This window comes from Pseudoliparis swirei, chromosome 20 (assembly GCF_029220125.1).
Source record: "Pseudoliparis swirei isolate HS2019 ecotype Mariana Trench chromosome 20, NWPU_hadal_v1, whole genome shotgun sequence".
Lineage (NCBI taxonomy): Eukaryota > Metazoa > Chordata > Actinopteri > Perciformes > Liparidae > Pseudoliparis > Pseudoliparis swirei.
This window is the reverse complement of record NC_079407.1, coordinates 18,594,625-18,616,264: the sequence shown is the minus strand read 5'-3', so window position 1 is coordinate 18,616,264 and position 21,640 is coordinate 18,594,625. Positions and strand designations below refer to the sequence as shown.

Below are 21,640 nucleotides of genomic sequence, written 5' to 3'. Positions count from 1 at the left end.
GTCTTAATCTGACTATCAACTTCCCACAAACCAAATTATTTTAAAAAAACACATCAACAACTAGATTATTACGTTTGGTTGCAACATATTTATGAACAACTTTGATTCTCAACAGAAACACGACTTGTTAAAGTCAAACATTTCAACACGTGTGTCTCAGGTCACGTCTTATTTTGAAGGCGGCAGCCGGAAGTGCTGCGCTTCCCCCACTGGTTTCCCTGTCGCGGCTGGCTGATGATTACTCGGAGCAGGACTGAGTTTGGAGCGGGTACTGTGAAATGTGTAACCATGATGTTGCGGGGTAATCAGCGGAGGACGTGAGGACACAGAGGTAAGGACAACTGTCACAGCCGACACTTTTATTTACCCAGCTGATCTTTTTAGGCGATAACTACTTTCCAATCTTTGACTTATTTCAACAGTAAATATTTAAAATAAAATCAGTTTTGCAGCGACTGTGTATGAATATCGTTTTCCAGCAGACATGTGGAAATTGACTCCCAAGTTTGACCGCAGCCCGATGTCGGCTTCTCCCGAACTTGATTCACTATAACGCGGACTGTCCGACGTATCGATCGACTATTTGGGGATCAACTCGGGTCTTTTATTATCGGACGACTCGCGTTCACCTCAATCCTCGCGCTGACAGTAAATACGCGCGTGCAGACGGTGAATTTGTCGCAACGGTGTTTGAACAATAAAAGGTGGCTTTGTGCATCTGCACCTGATGCGCTCTGAGGTTGCGGTTACTTAAGGATGCAGCCTGTCAGCATCACTCGAGGTGGTCCGACAACGTCAGACATCACTCACACAGCTCGTTCGGGTCTTTAAACGTGGTGAGAACACGCGCACTTGTGTCACGGTGGAGCTTCATTACCGCGCGTTCACCAATTTGATAGTTTTATAACTTATTTAGGGTTTTTTAACAATGCCGCGTAATTGCCTTTAACACATCTAATCACGAACGTGCGGAGCCTAAATTAACTCATCAGCCCTTCGAGGCGTTTGTTAATCGCGGTCCTACCTGTTGAGGGCACGAGCGCGGGCGCGCGGGCGCGTGCGTGAGGAGCTTGATAAATTGAACCGTCAGCTCTCAGTATGCAGACGTTATTACAGCGACGTGCCCTCCGACTAATCACCTGCAATGGAAACTGTTGCTTTGTGCGTATCGACCTGTTGTCTGCTTTTGGTTCTTAATTAAAATACATAAACATGGAGGGCGTTTGCAATAAAAAATTTAAAAAACCCTGAAAAGATCAAGTGGTAGTTTGGAATTTCAAAGAATATATATTTAATTCGATGTGTTTTGCAACGAGTATTGATGGATCGTGGATGAAAGTCACCACTGGCGTATGTATCATTATTTGTGAATCACATTAAAAGTGAGACGGTCACTAATGATCCTCTTCCCCGTCTCCTCCACCCAAACCACAGACCTACAACTAGCGGAAGGCAAGTGAAGAAGGCAGGGCAGCCATACCTCATGCGTGGGCTTAGCGAAGGTCCGAGCGGATACGGGTCTGACAAATATGGGTGTGCTCCAGCTCCACAATCCCACTCACCCCAGCACGCTTCTGCAGCGTGCCAATCAGATGCGTCTGACCGGCACCTTGTGTGATGTCATCATCACGGTTGACGGCCAGGAGTTCCCGGCGCACCGCACCGTCCTGGCCTGCACCAGCAAAATGTTCGAGATCTTGTTCCATCGCAGCAGCCTGCGCTACGCCCTGGACTTCCTGTCCCCCAAGACCTTCCAGCAGATCCTGGAGTACGCCTACACCGCCTCGCTCCAGGCCACAGCCGAAGACCTGGACGACCTGCTGTACGCCGCTGAGATCCTGGAGATAGAGTACCTGGAGGAGCAGTGCCTGAAGGTGCTGGAGACCATCCAGGCGGAAGAGAGCGAGGAGGTGGCGGCGAAGACCCACAGCTCCGGAGACCACAGTGACCACAGCAGGGCCAGGCACTGGAGGCACATGTTGATGTCCAAGAAGCATTCCATACAGGATGGACCCAACCGCATCACTCCCACCGCTCTAGACCACCTGTCGCTCTGCCACATGACGGAGGGGAGCTCTCCTGGCCCAGAGCCCAAGACGACTCTCGAATCGAACCCCAAGCTGGACCCGGAAGTAGACATGGGGAGCTCTCAGCAGCCTCCGCGTCGCAGTTCAGAGTTATCCCAAGCCTCCGCCCTGGATCCCGGCAGAAGTATAAAATCGGAGAGCATGCTGGTGGATGACGCCAACGGCTGCGAGGGCAGGGCCTCCAGCACTGGAGAGGGAAGCTGCGTGTCAGACCAGCCCAGAGACGAGGGCCCGGGGACGCCCATGAGAGGCAGCGTGATCACCAGCGCTCGGGAGCTGCACATCGGCCCAGAAGACGGAGGACAAGTGGGAGGGAACTCCCTCGACTGTTTCCCCGGGATCTCCGAGAAACATCTGCCCTCCCTGTACTCTGTGCCCTCCAACCACACAGGGGAGGGGATGCTCCCGGCGTCCGTGGCCCCGTCCGTGGGCGTGCCACTGGACCCGAGGGCCTACAGCGGCCTTTTGCACCAGGGCTTGCTGCACAGGGAGCTCCTCAGCAGGCTGGGCCAGTTCGCAGCAGGGATGAGGCACGAGGGCCAGGCGCAAAGCCAGCAGTGTTGTGGCGAGTGCGGGCTCCAGCTGCACAGCAGGCAGGCCATGGAGCAGCACAGGTAACAAAGCATCCATCAACACCACCTTTTGTTTACACTTTTCCTGCAGCACGGCAATGTATTTTGAATCCATTGTTGCATCTTAAGTAATTGGGAAATGGTACAAAATGAAAATGTGTATCCACTCGGTGCCTAAAATATGTGAATCACTTGTGAAAAGCGCGAGAAAAAAAAGAAGGGATAGTTTTTCCGTGGCATTTTTCACGGCGCTTTTACAACCACCGCTCAACATTTTCAGAGACGTAAGGTGTGTCGCGTGTAATGTGCAGGAATGTGCAGGTGCACGTGTGCTTGTGCGGGATCATGAATGCGAGCCGATTATGCTTATTGGAGGCGGCTGTAGCTCAGTGGGGTTAGGGGGTCGTCCTGCAACCCCAAGGTTGTCGGTTCGATCCCCGCTCTCCCCATTAGTTGCAAGTCGAAGTGTCCTTGAGCAAGGCACTGAACCCCCAGTTGCTTCCCGGGCGCATCACTGCAGCCCACTGCTCCTTAATAACTAAGGATGGGTTAAATGCAGAGAACTAATTTCCCCTTGGGGATTAATAAAGTATATATCTTAATCTTATCTGTTGGGAAGAGCATTGGACGCGTGTCCCTTGAACTGAACCGTTTCTTGGTCTGCAGGATTTATTCCCCCCCCCCCCTGCCCCCCCTCCAGCATTTTAAAATACCATGCGAGTTAAAAGCTGGAAGGGGCAACAGCAAATATGTTAATTTATTCTCAGGGACACCTGCTCTCATGACTTAACAGTGAGACGTCTCGGGAAGTTTTTAAATCGGGTCTCTGTCAGGGATTTGATAGAACGAGGCCGTGGTGTCTTTACAAAGCCTTATTTCCTAAATTCAGTTTGATTATTTGTGCAGAAGCGTGGCCCACACAACAGGCTCCTTTCCAGGCTATTTGATATGCATTCCTTTGCATCAGGAGAGAGGAGCCGCTCAGCGGCCACCAGGCTGGACGCTTCAGCTCCATGATGGATAACTTCTGCTTCACGACCTGCTCTGTTGTTTTTTGTTCTTTTTTTCCTTTGTTCACAAGCTGGTCACTTCAGATTTTGTCATTGGACGAAAAAAGTTACCCACTTGCTCAGCGACAACTCTCATTAACGTGATTGCAGAGGTTTGTAATTGTGTGTGCTCGGCAGTGTTTGGCTCATTAGAAATGAGGAAACGTGTGAGCCGAAAGTCCTAATTTCGCAGTTAGCTCATGATTAGGATCACAACCTTTCCCTGTGCGCGCCCCTGGCTGACATTTCATTCTCGTGCCACTCCAGAGTTGTGTTGAAACCGCCCGGTGAAACAGAGCATCCTGTGGGATATTTAGTGATACGCGTTGCTTACTCATGGAGACAGCCGGATGTCCGCAGGTAGAAGGAGTTGCATTGGTTGCACTGCCTAAGGATGTAATGAAGTATTCGTGTGGGTCTGTAACCAGGTCACGAAGCAAACACCTGGTCTGCACATTGACATTGTGTGCTTTTGTTGTTAAAGAAGGTTCTCCACAGTTTGAGTGTGGACAAACTACAAATATTTGACAGATTTGGTTATCAATGTTTGCTGAAGACAAAATAAAGAAACTAAAACAAAGAAAAGGTGATTTGTTAGGTTATTCTGTAAAGTTCTAAGAATATTTAGCATATCTGACTAAACAGTATTTTACTAATAATTAACATAATTTTTAGGGTTTGAAATAATACCATTGTTTAAAAAAATATATTTTTGGTGGTCTATATGTTTCAGTTATAGTGGACTGGAGACAGACAATAAGGTTAGAGAGATGGGCAATGAAATGCAATAAAGCTGTCGAGCTGGACCCGAACAGAGAAGCCGTGGTTACGCGGTCAGCCTCTTAAACCCCGACACTAACAGCTTCCTATTTATTCTCTCTAAATAATCAACTGTGGAGAGAAAAAAAAAAAAATGAAATCCATCTCCATCACGGGTACATGTTTGACACCTCCGACTGCTGGGTTAGTCTTACGTGAATGCTCAAGTAAACTATCATCTTTCAGTGAGATCTTTAATATTACAGTGAAACGCCAAAAACCTGTCGGGTGTCGCTTAAATTGGGATATTTAGCTCCAAAAATATAATTTACCCCAAATATGTTAATGTAGATTTCAAGCATGCTAAGTTATATCTCGAGACCCGCAGAGTGTATTTAATAGTGGAGTCGTTGAGGCGGTTCGTAGCAGGGTGATACCAGGATAACAGTACAGATGCTCGGATGTGTGTGATATGATACGATCGCTGCTGCTGCCGGCACAGCTTCAGCGAATCATCCTCTTTTCTCCTATTCATGACAAGTGTAAGCGTGTGCATGCTATATGCTTGAGTGTGAGTTTGCGTGCATGCAATTGATGTGTGTGTGTGTGTGTGTGTGTTCTTGTGTGCATGCCCAGTGTCTTGCAGTGCTGGCAGGTGGAGGCACGCGTATGTCTGCACTCTGAAATTAGCCAGATATCCTATTGTCTGTGTTCTTTTAGCATTCATGCGTTGTGATTCACAACTCCAAGGGCCTCTTACACTAATGATGTTGCATTCAGCGAGGGATTCTTGACGGAATTAAAACATGCTCCTCTTGTTACGAGGACAATGACGCTTCTGGGTCTGGAAGACCTTTTTGGATTTTTGTTGTTGTTGTAAAAGGCGCAGAACCCGAGAAACTTTTATTGTCACAAGTGTGCACTCGCTCTGTTCTCGTCGCTGTTAACACGCTTCGCATCTGTGTCGGTCTTTCCACAGGAGGCTGCATAACGAGGAGAAAGGCCACGGCTGTGAATACTGTGGCAAACACTTCCAGGACAGCATGCGGCTAAGGATGCACATGCTGTCTCACACAGGTACTTAGTGACTCTGACTCTCTCCTCTCAGTGTATTCGGTGCCCATGAAGCTTCTTGATCGTGCGGCCTTTCAAATGCACCTGTTCATACTACCCCCCCCCCCCCCCCGACCCTCTCTCTTTCTCTCCTCCTCCTCCTCCCCTTCCCTCCTCCTTCTGCCAGTTAGTGCTGCTCTGATTACTTGGATCATGCCTCCTTTTCCATTCTCAGGTCTCCGTACCTGTCCCCTCCCCTCCCCTCTCCTCTCCGTCGCTCTCTTCGTCTCTCTCCCTCCGTTTGAATCGTTTCTGTGTTTTTTTCGGAGACTCTGGCAGCTCGCCAGCTCTGCCCCTTCTGAGTGATGACATCATCAGCTGCCGGCAGGCCTGGGTGTTCTGCCAGTGTTCCGAAGCGTGTGTGATGGCTCGCTCGCAGATGTGTGTCCAGGAACACACTGTACCCAAATGCAGACTTAATCAGACCTGACTGCTCTCCCAGCTACTTTATCCAAAATAGAGAAAGAGGAGCAGAGGGGTGGGGGTAGGGGGGGGGGGAATCAGTGAGGGGGGGGGGGATCAGGGACTAAAAATGAAACTAAAACAGAAACCTCGGTTGGAATATGTGTATAGACAAGGCGAGGTCCCTGTCCTCTCCGACATGACATATTGCTGACAGATGAGAGCGGATCTGCCTCTTTAAAGTTCACCTGAGTTGTCCTTTGATACCCTCTGCATAACCCTATGCACGCATATTGTCTTGCATCATTCGTGGATCTTCGACAACATGCTTTGATTTTCAATTCGCAGTGACATCCACAACAGCATGCACCTTTAAACCTAATTTGTATTTTTGTATAAACTCTCCGCATCCCGATGTGTCAATACTACGAAAAAAAAGAGAGACGTGAATCTCATTTCTTTGTCGCCGTGTATTTCGGTATAGCAGCCTTAGATCCCGCTGGTTGCTAAGGAGCGAGTGCTCCACCGCTCTAATGGGCTGATTTGGTATTCAGCTCGATGCTGGCTCTTATTTTGGTATGCCAGACAAAGTGTTTTGATGGAGGACGATTGCAGCCGCGTCTGGAGACAGTTTGATGGTTTATGGATGAGAGCACACTCCGTGCCTTTGACTGCACAAGACAATGCACTATGTTCTCTTCTTCCCTTATCACACAATCTCACACAACACACCACACTGGACAGCGTCGCACAACATCAGCATCTACACTGTTCTAGTATTGCTCCTATACAGGATGACTTTCTACCAAGTTTTTTTTTTTTTTTTTTTGCACGGTGTAACAAAACGCACCGTTCCAAAACATTAACCAATTTTTTTACATTTTGTAATTGTTGTTTTTAAGAGATGAACAGATCTGGGCTTTTTTAGCTTTGTTATTTGTGCGGAGCACTGGGCACAGTGGCACAGTGTCTGTGCATAGAGGCATCGTGAGAGTTGAAAGAGGACCACATTTAGGCTGTAGCGCTCAGAGTTCCCAAAGCTTGTGGGTGTTTTAATGACTCATTTTAACTTCATTTAAAGCTAGCTGAGCAGAAAATAGATCAGTGAATGAGCCCTGGGCCAGTATGGATCTGCAACCGATTTACATCTCTGTGAGAGCCAACCCACATCCAAACAGCTGTGTGTGTGCGCACATGTGTGTGTGAGAGAGAGGGAATGCGTACGCGAGTGTGTGTGTGTGTGTGCGCATGCATATCGGTCTTATGTGTGTGTCTGTGCAGGTGTGAGGTGAGTGCAGAACAAGGGTTGAACATCTCTGCAAGCTGTATGAATACTTGTCTCTTTTATGTCTTCATCCGAATAGACAAGGGCATTCCAAAGGTGAACTGGGAACTGTAGTTACAGTGCATGCGATGGGATTTGGGGTGTTGACTCTGAAGTGTTTTTTTATTTATTTTTATATAAAGAGATGTGCCGCAGGCGGGAAACGTCTGCTGTAGAGAGAGAACACCCAGTCCTTCTGTGGCCTCTCAGGCAGACAGTCTGCTCACTGTTCAGAGACTGATAACAGGGCACGGTAAATAAAACTCTCCAGCTTGGCTCTTTTTAGTCAAGAAGAAGGGCCGTTGCACCCTGTCTGGTGCTTTTGTTTGTTCTGAGTTGTGTTTTTATGGCGCTTCCCTCTGCTCCATTGTACTCGGCGCGGTTGCTTCCTTATGTTAACACCTGAAAAGCACAAGTGTGTGACAAGCGAGGCTCTTCGGTGACTTTGGAAATAGGGTGCCTTTGTTCCCACCGTGTCGCCTTTCCCCACTGTTCCCTTTAAATGCTAAATTAACTGACTTACTCCACAATTACAAGCACACTTGTTTGTGTTTACTGTCTCATCAGGATACTTTATTATGAATTTGATTCTTTCTACAGCTCCTGCAGAGGCGCTGGTGTGTGATCAGTGTGGAGCGACATTCTCCTCAGAAGATGCTCTGGAAGCCCACAGGCAAACACACACAGGTAATTCTCACACACACACACACACACACACACACACAAAGTCTACAATGTCTAAAAGCTACTCTCCATTTGAATGACTAAACAAATATGAGATACAAGTGGTGATTCATAGGTACGGAACAACAAGAGTTTGGATCAAATATATAAAATCACACACACGTTTAACTAATTAACAGTAATAATTAAGGAATCATATTTATCTATATATCTGCATTTCACATACAAATATAAATATCGATTTAACAGTGGAATCAAATAGATTAGATTGTCAGTCTGACCAGCAGTTGAAGAGATTATAAATAGTGTCAAATTAAAATGACAAATAAAAGGTCTCGTAAGTAACACACGATCATGCCAATGAACTTTTGAGTACTCCATGACTACGGGAATCATTGTGGGTCTAAACGTGCGTGTCATGCTAGCTGGGTTAAACTGTTCCTGTCATGATGCTCCATAATGTATCAACATGAAGGTGGGAGGTCCTCTCACATCTCACCCACTAATATCTCTTGGCATCCAAAACCACGACATGCCACTCTTCCAGAGCCGTTTTACAGCGCCAGCGTTACAGTGCACCACAGTTTCACAGACACACTGTCCTCACCTTTTTACCTGACACTCACACTCAACACCACCTTCTGTTTATCGATAATCTTCATGTACATAACATGTTTGTGCTCCAACTTTTTGCTGGCATTAACAGTTGGCAATCGGTATTAATCATTTCTTAATAGTTGTGTTTTTTTGTTGGCCAAACCTGGATGGAGATATTTAGAGTTTGTAACAACATGCATGAGGAGCTGAAGTAGTTTTCATATTTTAAATCCATTCTTATAACCCGCATTAACAGACTTCTGTGTTATTAGTAGCAAGCAGGCTGCAACATATTGCTTTCTAGGGAGAGGAAGAGGAAAACAATGAGCTGAGGCCAAATGTAAAATAAGAAAAGTATGTCTATAATCTCTGAGATAATCAGGAAAAATAAAACAATTGGCTGTCAAATAGTATTTGTATTATATCATCAAGCCACATTATTATTCATAATATTTTCTTCATCAACTACAAAATAATCTGTAAAGTCCACGTCAAACATAACACACAGATTTAAACCTGAGGTGCAAAACATAACGATAACATTGCTAAATCTTACCACACAAGCAACCATGAAACCATTTACAGCAGTGTATCTGTAATAAACAATAAACTATATGAAGACATTTTGAAGTCGCCATGATTGGTTGCTTACATTTCTAGCTCTTTAACCCTTGTGTTGCCTTAGGGTCATTTTGACCCGAATCAATATTACACCCTCCCCCCGCTTTAGGATTAATTTGACCCCATTCAATGTTTAATGTCGGTGTTCTTTCGGTAGTCAACAAACAAACATAAAGTGCCTCACACTTAAACTTGGAAAACAATATTAATTCTAATAATTTTCTGGAGGTTTTAATTGCTGGCGTCAAATTGAACCCAAAGGGTAAAATATGTTAGTAAATATAAAGGTAACAGGAGGGTGAAACATTGAATCGGGTCAAAATGACCCAAAGGCGGGGGGAGGGTGTAATATTGATTCGGGTCAAAATGACCCGAAGGCAACACAAGGGTTAAACGGTGAGGGAGGACACTTCCTCTGAATAGTTTAACCCTCGACATGTTCTAGAAAAAGATCAAACATTTAGTGACTTACAATAAAGCTGTAAATATTAGTTGAATAATGAATAAGTTGATTGACCTATTTTGATAATTGATTAAGTATTTCTTTCAAGCAAAGTACCCACACATGTACGGTTCTCAGCCTCTCTAATGCCAATATTTGCAAATTAAATGAAGATCTTTGAATGCAAAGACGTTACTCTGACTCTGGACACTTGAAACTATTTTCCAACGTATAAATGATCAACATATTCATTAATAATGAAAATAATGGTTAGTTGCATCCCTTTAGGGGAGGACAAACAACCCTATGACCCATTGTTTTCCACACAATAATGATAAACACCAAACAACACGATCAGTCAAAGCATTGATAACTGGTTTACTTATTACAGGTTTATTGTCATTGATATGATAAAGCCTGAACTAGGATGCCTTGAAGGGAAGTGGGACATGAAGCTAATGGGGTAATATTATTCAAGAGTAACGTAAGAAAGACTTAGCGACACCTGTTTGACTCTCCGACTTTGAAAAGTGCGTTGCATTGTTGTCAGACGATACAAATGCCCGACAGTGTCTGAATCCACACCTTTTCTGCTTCTGTCAGAGAAAGGCGATAACCCTCGCAGGAGCATTGGCATGTAACTGTAACTCCAGGTGGCACACACGGTATGAATACTTAATGTCTGTGGACATGGAGGGGTGTTAACGACGCAGAGAAGATTCTACCCTCACCTCCCCAAGTTGTAAACATCCAGAGCTCGGTTTCAGCTTGGCAGTGTATCCCGAGCAGGGTACAGGAGGGCATTACTCTCTCATTTTGACGTGTTCTCGTCTCGCTCGGCTGTGACGCATTACTAACTCGCATTGTAGCCCTCACAGCCTACACCAACATGAGTTACAGGTAATTAAATCAGCTGTGTTGAGGATTTGGCCCGGGAACTCTCATTGCCAATTGTGCCGCCTCGGCTTTAATTTGCCATGTGGCGTAACCGGTGAGCCACATGAGTTTCCTCTTAGCAGATTAACCCTTGTCAGACCTCAGCAGCTGCACAACTGCAGTCCACCTCCTCTGGAAAGGGACATTGAGCTACTGTTGGGAGATCTCACTCCGAAGCAGTTTGGCAACACCGGCCGGCAACGGCGAAAGTCTCTTTAGCTATTTTAATGTCAGAGGTGAATCGCCGTGGGTTACTGAAGTTGGAGATCAAAGAGGGGGTGGAGGATTTGGGGGCGGATTGGACTGTGGGAAGGAAAGGGGGTAGGGGGCATGTGAGGACTTCCTGAGGGCAGGAGGAGTGCTGCTGGTGTTGGATGCCAGGACTGAGAGGAAAACAACATCATGTGCTGCTATTTACTCCTCGCCACAGCACTGTCATAGTCTCCTCTGACCTACTTATCGGTGCCCAAAATAAAAGAATGGATCTGTCTCCGAATTGCTCTCACAACAAAGGGGTTTGTTTCATCAGAGCAAGTCAAGGGCTCTGGGGCACCAAGTTTTCAATTTTGGACAACCCAAGACTGTATCTTATCTCCAGCAGGCACACAAATGAACTGTATGCAGTGTGCTTCGACTCATTCTGGCTGACCATTTTTCGCCACCTTGCCTTTAAGGCAAAGGCCGTAAGAGTGCTGCCTTTGTGTACTCACAGCAGCTGCACTGTTTCCAGACAGGCTACTTCATGAAGTGAATAATATTACCTTCTGTCCGAGTCCTAATTAAACAGCCTTGTAGCTCATTCAGATACAGCCCCGGCTTTATAATCTAGACCTTTTAGCTCTCCTAATTGTGTGTCCGTCATCATACTGCACCCTCCTGTTAACACCCGGTTGTAATTCTTACAAGCTGTCAACTGATTCGAACTGTGCTCTGTTTGGCCATTGCGCCCCCCAGTATTTATTTGAACTCACCGTCCTGGTACACAAAGACCCGGGGGTGCCTCGCCGTTTGCCGTCGAGTGAAATGAAGTAAATCGGAAATATTGTAAACGGTGTAGGGGTCGAGGCAAACGTGTGTGAACTCAATGAAACGAACCATGGAGTGTTGGTTAAACACGAGGAACGTATCTCGTGTTGCATTAATTATGAAGTCGGTTGTTCCTCACTTGGGTAGATTAGCAGTCTGCTGATGAGCGCTCGGGGTTGTTTAAGGTACTGTCGTGTTTGTAAATGTGCTGCTTGAGCTGCCACAACTGCAGGGAGCCGTCTGCATGAACACATAGAGTGCCATGTTAGGTCGACAACGTGTAGCCTGCATAACTGTGTATGTTTAACTGGGTGATATGCATTTGCCAGAAAGCAGCGAGGTCACTGCGTGAGCACTGAGCAGGGCCATAGGACATAGTGGATAGACATGATCAGCCATGATGTGATGTGTTACTTGGAGAAATCCGTGGGGAATTCCTCGCTCTTTTGATGGCACAAATTACCGGGAAAAAATATCCTCAATAGATCTAATTCTGCAGTTCAAACTCAATGTTTTGTTCCCTCTATATGTCAGCAAATGCAAAAGACAAATTATTCACAAATCAATCAGTTTAAATGGCGGGCTCGGGACATCGGAGTTTAGATTAACACAGTAGAAATTATACAGATCTGCGATCGTCACTGAAATTGAACAATGTTCAATTTGCAGTGGGTTTACTCCCAGATTCTCAGGGTGGGAAAACTTTTGTTTGCCGCTTGAAAGGAAACAGGCTGCGCTTATTTGTGAATGAAGGGATTAGCTTGAACACTTCACCCCGACAAGGACCATGATCCTATCTGGTTGCCTAGACACACGGTTTTGTTTCTTCGGCAGCGTGAGAGCGTGGCCGGCTCCCACCTCGGTTGAACAGAATAAGTGGCAGATGTATGAAGACAGACTATGTTAAGTCACATGAGGATACACATGGTTTTTGTGGGGATGTGCAGAAATAGCATAGCAACCTCACACTGTCCTGAATTACTAACCTAATTGTCCATCAGACAAGCAGCTCTGTAAAATAATGCACTCAGTAAATGTTTCTATTCTCGGCCTCGCAGCAGATTTGCTTGAAAGCAATCATTATTCCCACTGGTAAGGCTCCCTCCCAGTAAACACAATGCTCAGTCAACTCTCCAGCCTTTGAGGAATACCATTGATTACATGGTATTTACCCCATTGAGGGCCAAAGGTCAGGGGTCATCTTTTGCCTTAAAACCCAAATCCCGAGCCCATTGTTTAGATAAGGGTGAGAAAGCAGGGGGCAATGACAGCCAACTTTAGGGCTTATTCTCTCATAAAGAAGCTCCTCTGCACTTATTACCAAAGCTTACTGGAAAACTCTACAACTGCAAATCCTTTTTCTTTGAAAAGTGAACGCAGCAGCAAGGCGAAATGCCACCACTAACGCATCCAAACACTTCCTGCGCCTCCGAAAGGCTTTTGTTTACACTTCAAGATACTATTTGTTATTTTTATTTTCGGCGTCGGTTGTGCAAAATCAAACCGACAACCGCTGCTGAGCTCTTGTCACCGTGTGACAACCTGAGATCAAGGGTGAGATTCTTGCGACAGAATATTTGTCATATTTCCTCACTCAAGTTTGGGTATTATTGGTGACAGAAGGATCAGAATACATCTGTGAGAGTCTGCGAGTGTGTCAGGAGGAACGGTTTAACCTCCACAAAGAAACTGGAATGTTAAACTTTCAGAGTAGACAGAACAAAGTATGCGGGCTGCATGGAAACACACATTTACAATAAGTGGTATTTAATGAAGAGAGAGCGCAGAGCGCTTGATTAAAGTAGCTTTGAAATATCTACACAGTGTTTAATGTTATTCAGCCGTTTGCAGGCTCTGCTCTGCCTGCAGCGAAGGCATCCTGGACACATTGGAGCAGACAGCACTCCCCCTGCTGGCTGCAGAACATATCACAAGAGAAACGGGTTGAAGTGGATCCACATCTCAGGTCATGCAAAGACTGCATCCTGTGCCTTTTAAATGCCTTTATCCATTTTTGGATGGATCATTATCCAGGCTCCACTGTTGCACAGTGTCTAGTGAACTGGCATTAGTTCGTTATGACTCAGACAGAAAGGGAAGCTGGTTGGACAGTGAAAGGATTTCCTGTATGGTCAGCGAATAAGGGGAGTGGAGAGGGCGCAGAGGCGTTGAGAATGGAGGGTCTTTTGTCTTCAACTAAAATATTGTGATCCGTGGGGTGAGAAAGGACTTTGGTCATTAGGCGACAACATAAAGACAGGGATTGTAGGAGTTTCCGTGAGGAGCCTATGACTAATGGGCTTGGTCAATGAGGGCCTGAACCTCATTGTGTGCCCTTTGTGCAAAAGTCCACAGGCTAAAGCCTCTGAACAGGTGCAGTTCATTCCACTGGATCGCCTCCCTGCAGGATTGTTTGGATCAGGGAATGTCTTTCATCCAGTCTTCTTTCTGTTAATGATTACGAATGATCAGTTCTATTACTGCCGTTTTGTGGCGAAAATGTCAGTACTCGGCTTCAAAAGAAGCACCTTAATTCCAAAGACGAGGATCGGTGCCTCGATGCCAAATTATACTTGTCCGTAAAAATGTGAATTCTGGAGAAGCGTCTTACTTTGTTTGGGCAAATTGACATACGTGGATCAGGAAACAATACCCGATGAATGTTTCTGATTTATCCTTGGAAATGTGAATTTGCTTGATTTGTTACCTTTTCTTTCTACTTTGAACAGGCTTGCCTGTTAACTTGATTGAACCCGAAGCAAGTGTCTAACACTCTTCCCTCTTAGTATGAGTGTGCTGTATCCCTTTCCCCGCGTTAATTCCAATTTAATTGCCAGTTGCCTCGAGGCACTTCAATAACAGTAACAAATGATTTGATTTAGTGGACCTCATCAGACTGCATTTTAAATGCGACACAGCAACCCCACTTGAATTCCAATGAAGTGCTGGCACAGTCCTCTGTTTACTAATGATCCTCCGCTGGAGATGTCTGATTGAATCTGAGTCAGAAGCAATGGGACCTGCTAGCATTGTAAATGATCTGCAACCTGAGCAGACAGAGAAATAAGGACCTCATCATCTCACATTATAGCCTCACTCTCTAGGACATGCACATTATGTCCAATGCATCCGATTAGCCAGTCCCTCAGTTTCACCGCATGTATGAATTTGCATCGGCGCGAATGCCAGAATGGATTGGAGTGCTGGCGTACACAGCCCGCAGATCAAGTGTTGACTGTATGACAGCCAATGGATCTTCTTCACATCGCCATTTCGACTTGAGCTACCCTGCCAGTGACTCCCCATCTGTATTCCTCCCCACACTCTGTGCAACAGGAAAGCAGCCCCAAAGAGATGCCAGGTCACACACAGGATTAAACTGGATTGTGTTTTTTCCTGCAGTCCTGCCTTTAATGGCTTGATATCACCACTTAACATTCTGCACAGAGCGCATAGAGGAGGCATCATTCAGGGCGGAGCTACTATCAGCCGCTCTTTGAGCACAGAGACAGAGGACTTCACAAGCGAGAGCTGACTTCTGATGGGGAATGAAGGGAATAATTACACATCTAACACACCAGGAAGGAGCCATTGATTGTGTGATTGGCATGGCTGTGCATTGTGTGGGAAATTCTTCAAGAAAACAATGACTTTCATGGTTTAAAAATAGAATGTTTAAAGTGCCTCCGGGCTTTTAGGGGAGTTAGTTTAGGTAGAGGTACCTTGCTCTTTGAAAGAAGCTTTTCCCGCTGAGGACTCACACAAAGTTGAAGTGACCCAGTTTCCTCACTTAAGTCCCTATCTGTGTGTGCTACTGAAATAACTGTGTGCCTGTGTCTTGTGCGTTCTCCAGGGACTGACATGGCGTTGTTCTGTCTGCTGTGTGCAAAGCGCTTCCAGACCCAGAAGGCCCTGCAGCAGCACATGGAGGTCCACGCAGGGATGCACAGCTACATCTGTAGCCACTGCGAGCGCCCCTTCCCCAGCCACACGACACTCAAGAGACACTTGCGCTCGCACACGGGTAAGAGACGGAGCGTGGTGTCAGACGCATGCATATTTTTGAATTGGAGACGACAGCTGTATATATTTGTGTATATGGGTTCATTTCCTTAGGTTCCTGGCATCAAGGTTTTTGGACAATTTGCGTGCATCCTTTCCCGCCCCTTCTTTTCACATGAGATGACTCACCTCTCTGATGACAGCGCTGTCCCGTTATGGCCGGTGCATATTTTGGGCAATTTCATCCTGTTTATATTTTGGGTTCTTCGACAGCCTTTGGGCTTCTGCGATTCACGGCTGTCAGTTCTCGTGTGGTTCACCCAACGTGAGAGAGGAAACCCAAATAAGTATTGAGGGGAAAGCAAACGGAAATGACTTGTCTGTGTGTTCCTACGAGGGCGAGTCTCAGTGCCGCAGGAGACTGAAAGATGTCCCCCTTTCTTCCTTTACCTTAAATAACACTCCCAGCTGTCAGGATGGCTTGATGTCTAGACAGGAGAAATACATAATTGATGTAAAGAGACAGAAGTGAGGGGAGTTTTGGCCATGGCAGCCGATCTTGTTTGTATGGCATTCTGCTTGGAAGAAACATTTTGTAAATGTCATCTGCTCCACAGTGGAGTCGGGGATCGGGGAGAATCGGCCCGTAATGAGGAGAGCAATGTATCCTCTGACTTGGCTGTTGCTGTGGACACTGAGATAATGAGGCACATAGGTCATTGGAGATGAGTCAACCCCTCAGCCTAGGAGAGAAATAGATTAACTACAGTATAGAGTACGGATCAGTACATGGCTGGAGGACCTTTATTAGCGATTAGCAGACGAGAGAAGTATCCTCATGTCGTAACATTAGCAACGTCTGAACGCACATCATTTCCCTGCTTAATATGCATGTGCAGAAAGGGCTTTGAGACTATTTGACCTACGCAGCCACATGATATGCATCCATAGCATGTCGGGCGAAGGATGAAGCCTGTAACGCTCCTCGCGGTAAAGGGTTGTGTTGGTGTTGTGGCGCGACGCGACTGTGTTTGCAGGCGATCACCCGTTTGAGTGCGAATTCTGCGGGAGCTGTTTCAGAGACGACGGCATGCTGAGGGGCCATAAACGCATCCACACAGGAGAGAAGCCTTATGAGTGCAACGGCTGTGGGAAGAGGTTCAGCCTCAAGCACCAGCTAGAAACACACTACCGTGTCCATACGGGTGAGTTCAGACACAAACACACTCAAACATACAGGGCGTTCAGGTCGTCAAGGGGATTTTAGTTCCACTAATGGGGGGGATATGGTATAGTTATTACATTTACATTTTCTCTTTGAAACCAGAAGATGAGTGGTACAGCGTCTTGTTTTTTTCAACAAAACCAACAGTAACATTTATGAATGTTATTTTATTTAAAAGTATGGTTTCTGTGGCTTATTTTGTCTTCATTAAGATGAACACGGCCTCCGAAGCTTATTTTGATTTCATGCTGCATCACTTTCCTGCAGCGTAAATACTCACACAATGTGAACGGTACACAGCTAAAAATGTACTTGTACTACTGTTTGAGTAGCATTTGCTTAGAGCTACAGAGCCCAGTCGTTTTATAAAATCATGTTGCCTTCTTTTTTTGCAACCATTACATTTGCGACCTGTTTTTAAAGATGTATGTCTTCTCGGGGGACAGATTGTCTTTCGACTGAATTACAGTAACAGGGGCGAGAAGTCACAAAACATGAAGAGTCATCAGACAAAATCCTTTCTGGCTTTGGTATTTTCATGGGACTGTTGACCATTAGAAAAACATAGAATAATGCCATTTTTTAAATACCGTTTTTAAGCTAAAATGTCCTCCAAAAAATATGTATTATGTTCAGAGTAAAAAAAGGCATTGAGAATCCAATCAACACTTGGAACAAACAAAGTAAATTCTTGCGAGTCATTTTTGATAATCGTGATGGTTTGCAAACACGGCAGAACCACTGATTTACATCATTAAGCTGTGCAACAGGTCGACATTTTATTCCGGGTTGCAGATCTGACTAACTGCTACCTGATTCCTGAGGTCAGAGAGAAACCTCTGTCGTATTCGCGGTGGATGACTCGGACTGGCCAAATCCTAATTAGCAAACCGATATAGGTCTAATCCTCGAGCACTAACACAAACACCACACAATACCTCAACAAGTACAGTGGGCTGAAATAGAGGGGAGTCCCGTTTCACCTGGCATTCCCTCCGGCTCCGGGTCGACAAGGTTAATGCTGGATTGTTGAATTTTTCAGGTGAGAAGCCATTCGAGTGCAAGTTGTGTCACCAACGTTCCAGAGACTACTCGGCTATGATCAAGCACCTGCGCACTCACAACGGAGCGGCTCCGTACCAGTGCACCGTCTGCCAGGACTTCTGCCCGAGCCTGGCCGCCATGCAGAAGCACATAAAGGGCCACAAGCCAGAGGATGTGCCAGCGGACTGGAGGATAGAAAAGACTTACCTGTACATCTGCTACATCTGAGCAGGACTTGGACCCTCCCTACCCCGCTCCACACACACACACACACACACACACACACCGTCACTGTTGGGGGGGGCGGGGGGGGGAACCTCGTAACTCCAGTGTTGCTGTTTTTTCATGCTGACAGATTACATGTCTCTCCCTCTCTCTCTCTCTCTGTGGGTTTAAAAACATATTTCAGACTCTTTTTTGGATAAACTGAAAAAGGACATTGTGGTAAGTTGTCATTCTGGGAGATACAAGGTTTTTACCTGACAACTGAGGCATGCAAGCACCAATACAAATGTGTGTACACACTAGGGCTGCAACTAATCGTCAGTGTCATTATCAGTTTGATAATTTTGTACTACCAAGTGATACATGTCAGAAAAGTAGTCACATTTTGGTGACACGGTGACATCTTTAAATAACTGCTGTTATGTTGTCCGACCAACTGTCCAGTCTGAAGATAATTAGTTTACAGTGATATAAAAACAGTGAAAAGCAGCAAATTCTCATCCCCCCGAGAAATGACTTGAACTCAAAATGTCTTGACGACTCATTATTTCAGCCCTCGTGCACATAAACATCCACGTCTCCCTCCTCACACACACAGTGTTGCTGATAACTGCATCTCCAATGGATTCACTGTGGTTGAAATGAACTGCTGACCTGTATATGTAGCAGAAGCTTTTTTTTTATTGATTGGTTGATTGATTGATTGATCGATTGATTGCTAAACCATCAGGCAACCTGAGTCATCTTCTCTGATTGTGCAGTAGATGAAAATGATTCCATGAAGACTTGACTGGCTGAAATTTGCAACATTATCTCGCCTAAATTCCTGTGACTTCTAATTTTATTTTGAAGTTGTTTTGAATGGCTGCCACCTTTTGACCTCATACGCTTTATCTCTTTAATTGCATTGTCTTTCTTGCAGTGGGTGTTTGTTTGTTTTCGAGATAGCTTGCTGACAATTTGAGTTTCTCTCGCAATGTAAAGGGTTGTGCTATTTATATGTTTTTTATTTGTTACCAAATATGTGCTGGTTTTCATCACACCGTCTCTGTCACCTTGGTAGGCTGCTGAGGAGAAAGAGCTCTGCCTCTCCGAACTTTTAAACCTACTGCAATTTTTTCAGTCATCGTTAGTTTAAATTTTCTAAAACATACACATACATCATTATTTCAACAGACAAGCAGTGAGTTTTAAAAAAAACAGCCTCTTTCATGTGTAGGTTTCTATCAATAACTATATATAGATGTCTTATATGATTACAGAATCTGAATTTCCGAGGAGAAAATTAAATAGAACATGAGAAGATTTTTTTTTTACGAAACCTGAAAAGAAAATTCTGACATTGAATCACTATGAGCAGGTTATTGTCAGTCGTAGTGTAGCTGTAAAGTACAAATTGTCCTTGTATGTTATTCCCTAATGTGAGCCTAACACAGGCCTTATAGATTTAAACATGTTGTATTTTTGTATTACAGTAATTTGCTATCTGTTTACATTTGGTATGATTTGAGAAACATCTTAATGTGTGTGTTTTATAAGTCTCTGGTTTGATTAAGATGCCTTCCTTGTGCCTCTTTTATAAGTAGAGCATTGATGTGCTTGAGTACATGGGTCTGTGCTACTGGTTGTTGTTTCTGGGTGTTTGTTTATTGTTACTTAATTAAAGATAGACTGCCATGTAGATCCACTTTGTCTGAACATTGCAACTGGAAGCAACATAATGTGATTGTCACTGATACTCTGTGACTAGTGTGTACTTTTTACATCACAGTTGCTTGAGACTTGCATCAAATAGTTCCCTTCAAAGTGACAACGGACTGAGATTTCTGGATGAAAACAGTGTGTATCGCAAATCTGGCCGTCTGTGGGCATTACCAATGCCCACCCGAGTAGCCAACGACACCGAGTGCCATGAAAACACACATTCACTGTATCTATTCTACATGAACATGCACTAAAAATGGATTTCCTTGGTGGACCAAAAGAAACAGAGCACTTTTATTTGAAAAGGGTTTATTCTTTGATCTTTCTATGTTGTGATAATGCAGATGTCTTTTTATTTGATGTGTCCTAGAAGGATGTGATTAGCATTGTTTAGATTCTGTCGATGTCTGTCTACCTCAGGGCCAGATCAAAGCTTGACCTGGTATCCAATCAGGGTTGTTCCTCTTGCCATGTGTGCATCCCTCTTCATTACAGCTTTGTAACACAGTGTGTGAAAGTGTTTTCTCAGTGTGGATTCAGGCACAACTCTGTATGCGTCAGTGTTCAGTGGCATGGTTTAAAAAAAAAGAATAAAACTATTTACTATTTTATGCATTTTTTTGTCTAATTTGCTCACTGTTTTTGCTGCCTGTGTGGTTCCCAAGACCTTCATCAAGCCAAGCTGGCATGTTCCAAAGGTGCTCTATGAATTGTCTACGAAAGATTTATGATATAAAAGTGGATGTTATAATCATCTGTTCATGCAATTGAACTGTAAATGATTAGATTGGAATAATTTCGTATTACTTTTAACAATTCAAATTGTCATCGTATTAATTTTAACAATTCAAATTGTCATCAATTAGTCTTAGAACAAAATCGATTTCTTGTTTTAAGAATCCATTTCAATACTTCATCATCAATGGGCCACGTGGTGGATGTCAGTGGCTCTGATGTGGACAGAGGAGAAAGATATAGCAGCTATTTACCTGGTATTAAATATAATTAAAATGGGGGAGTTATCGAAAGAAAGAAAAAACATGGGTGTCTATTGACTCGCTTTTGGAGACAGCCTCAAGTGGTCATTCAAAGAACTGAAACACTTCCACTTTGGCTTCAATTCTCAGCCCTGGAGGTTGCCTCTTTGTTTAAGGCTTTAATTAAAAGGGCCTTCATTGCTGCAGAAACCCTGATTTTGCCATTAGTTTTAGCCTCCAATTTTGCTATTTTTTCATTACTTCAGGCTCACTATGTCAGTTGTTCACGCATTATTATTATTAGTTTTACAATAACTTATCACTCCCCTAACCTCCACCCGCACCCTCAGATCCACAGGCCGCTCGCTCCTTCGGGTCCCCAACACCAAGCTCCGCACCATGGGCGACCGGGCCTTTTCCTCGGCAGCGCCACGCTTGTGGAACGGTCTCCCTGACCACCTGAGGGCAACTCAGACACTGAACTCGTTTAAGACTGGCCTAAAAACCTTTTTATTCAGGAAGGTATTTTTTACCTTGAGTTAATTTATTGTCAGCTATTACATTCTTATTTATTTTTATTTTTATGGGTTACTTTAACTATGTTTTAATCGGTTTTATTTGATTTTACTATATGTGTGGCACTCTGAGATTCTTTGAAGGAAGAGTGCGATAAAAATGAAATGCATTATTATTATTATTATTTAACTTTGCATAATTTTTAGCAACTATTTTTCCATTACTTTTAACAAACCGGCTTTTCTGTTTATGAGTATGATTCATGCAATATCCAATTGCAACATGTGGTTTTCTGTTGTGACAGTTGATTTTACATGTTGGTATATATATGTATA

At 44.6% G+C, this 21,640-nt stretch overlaps 1 protein-coding gene across 1 annotated transcript; it reads left to right on the top strand.

The window, feature by feature from the left end:
- Positions 1 to 1,460: 1,460 nt before the first annotated feature.
- zbtb16b (zinc finger and BTB domain containing 16b) lies at positions 1,461 to 20,427 on the top strand (the record flags this gene model as incomplete). The annotated part of the gene is made up of 6 exons (XM_056441296.1): positions 1,461 to 2,701; positions 5,447 to 5,544; positions 7,907 to 7,993; positions 15,466 to 15,636; positions 16,652 to 16,819; positions 17,882 to 20,427. Coding segments are annotated over 6 exons (1,995 nt in total), but the record flags the coding sequence as incomplete, so codon positions are not given.
- Between the last annotated feature and the right edge of the window lie 1,213 nt (positions 20,428 to 21,640).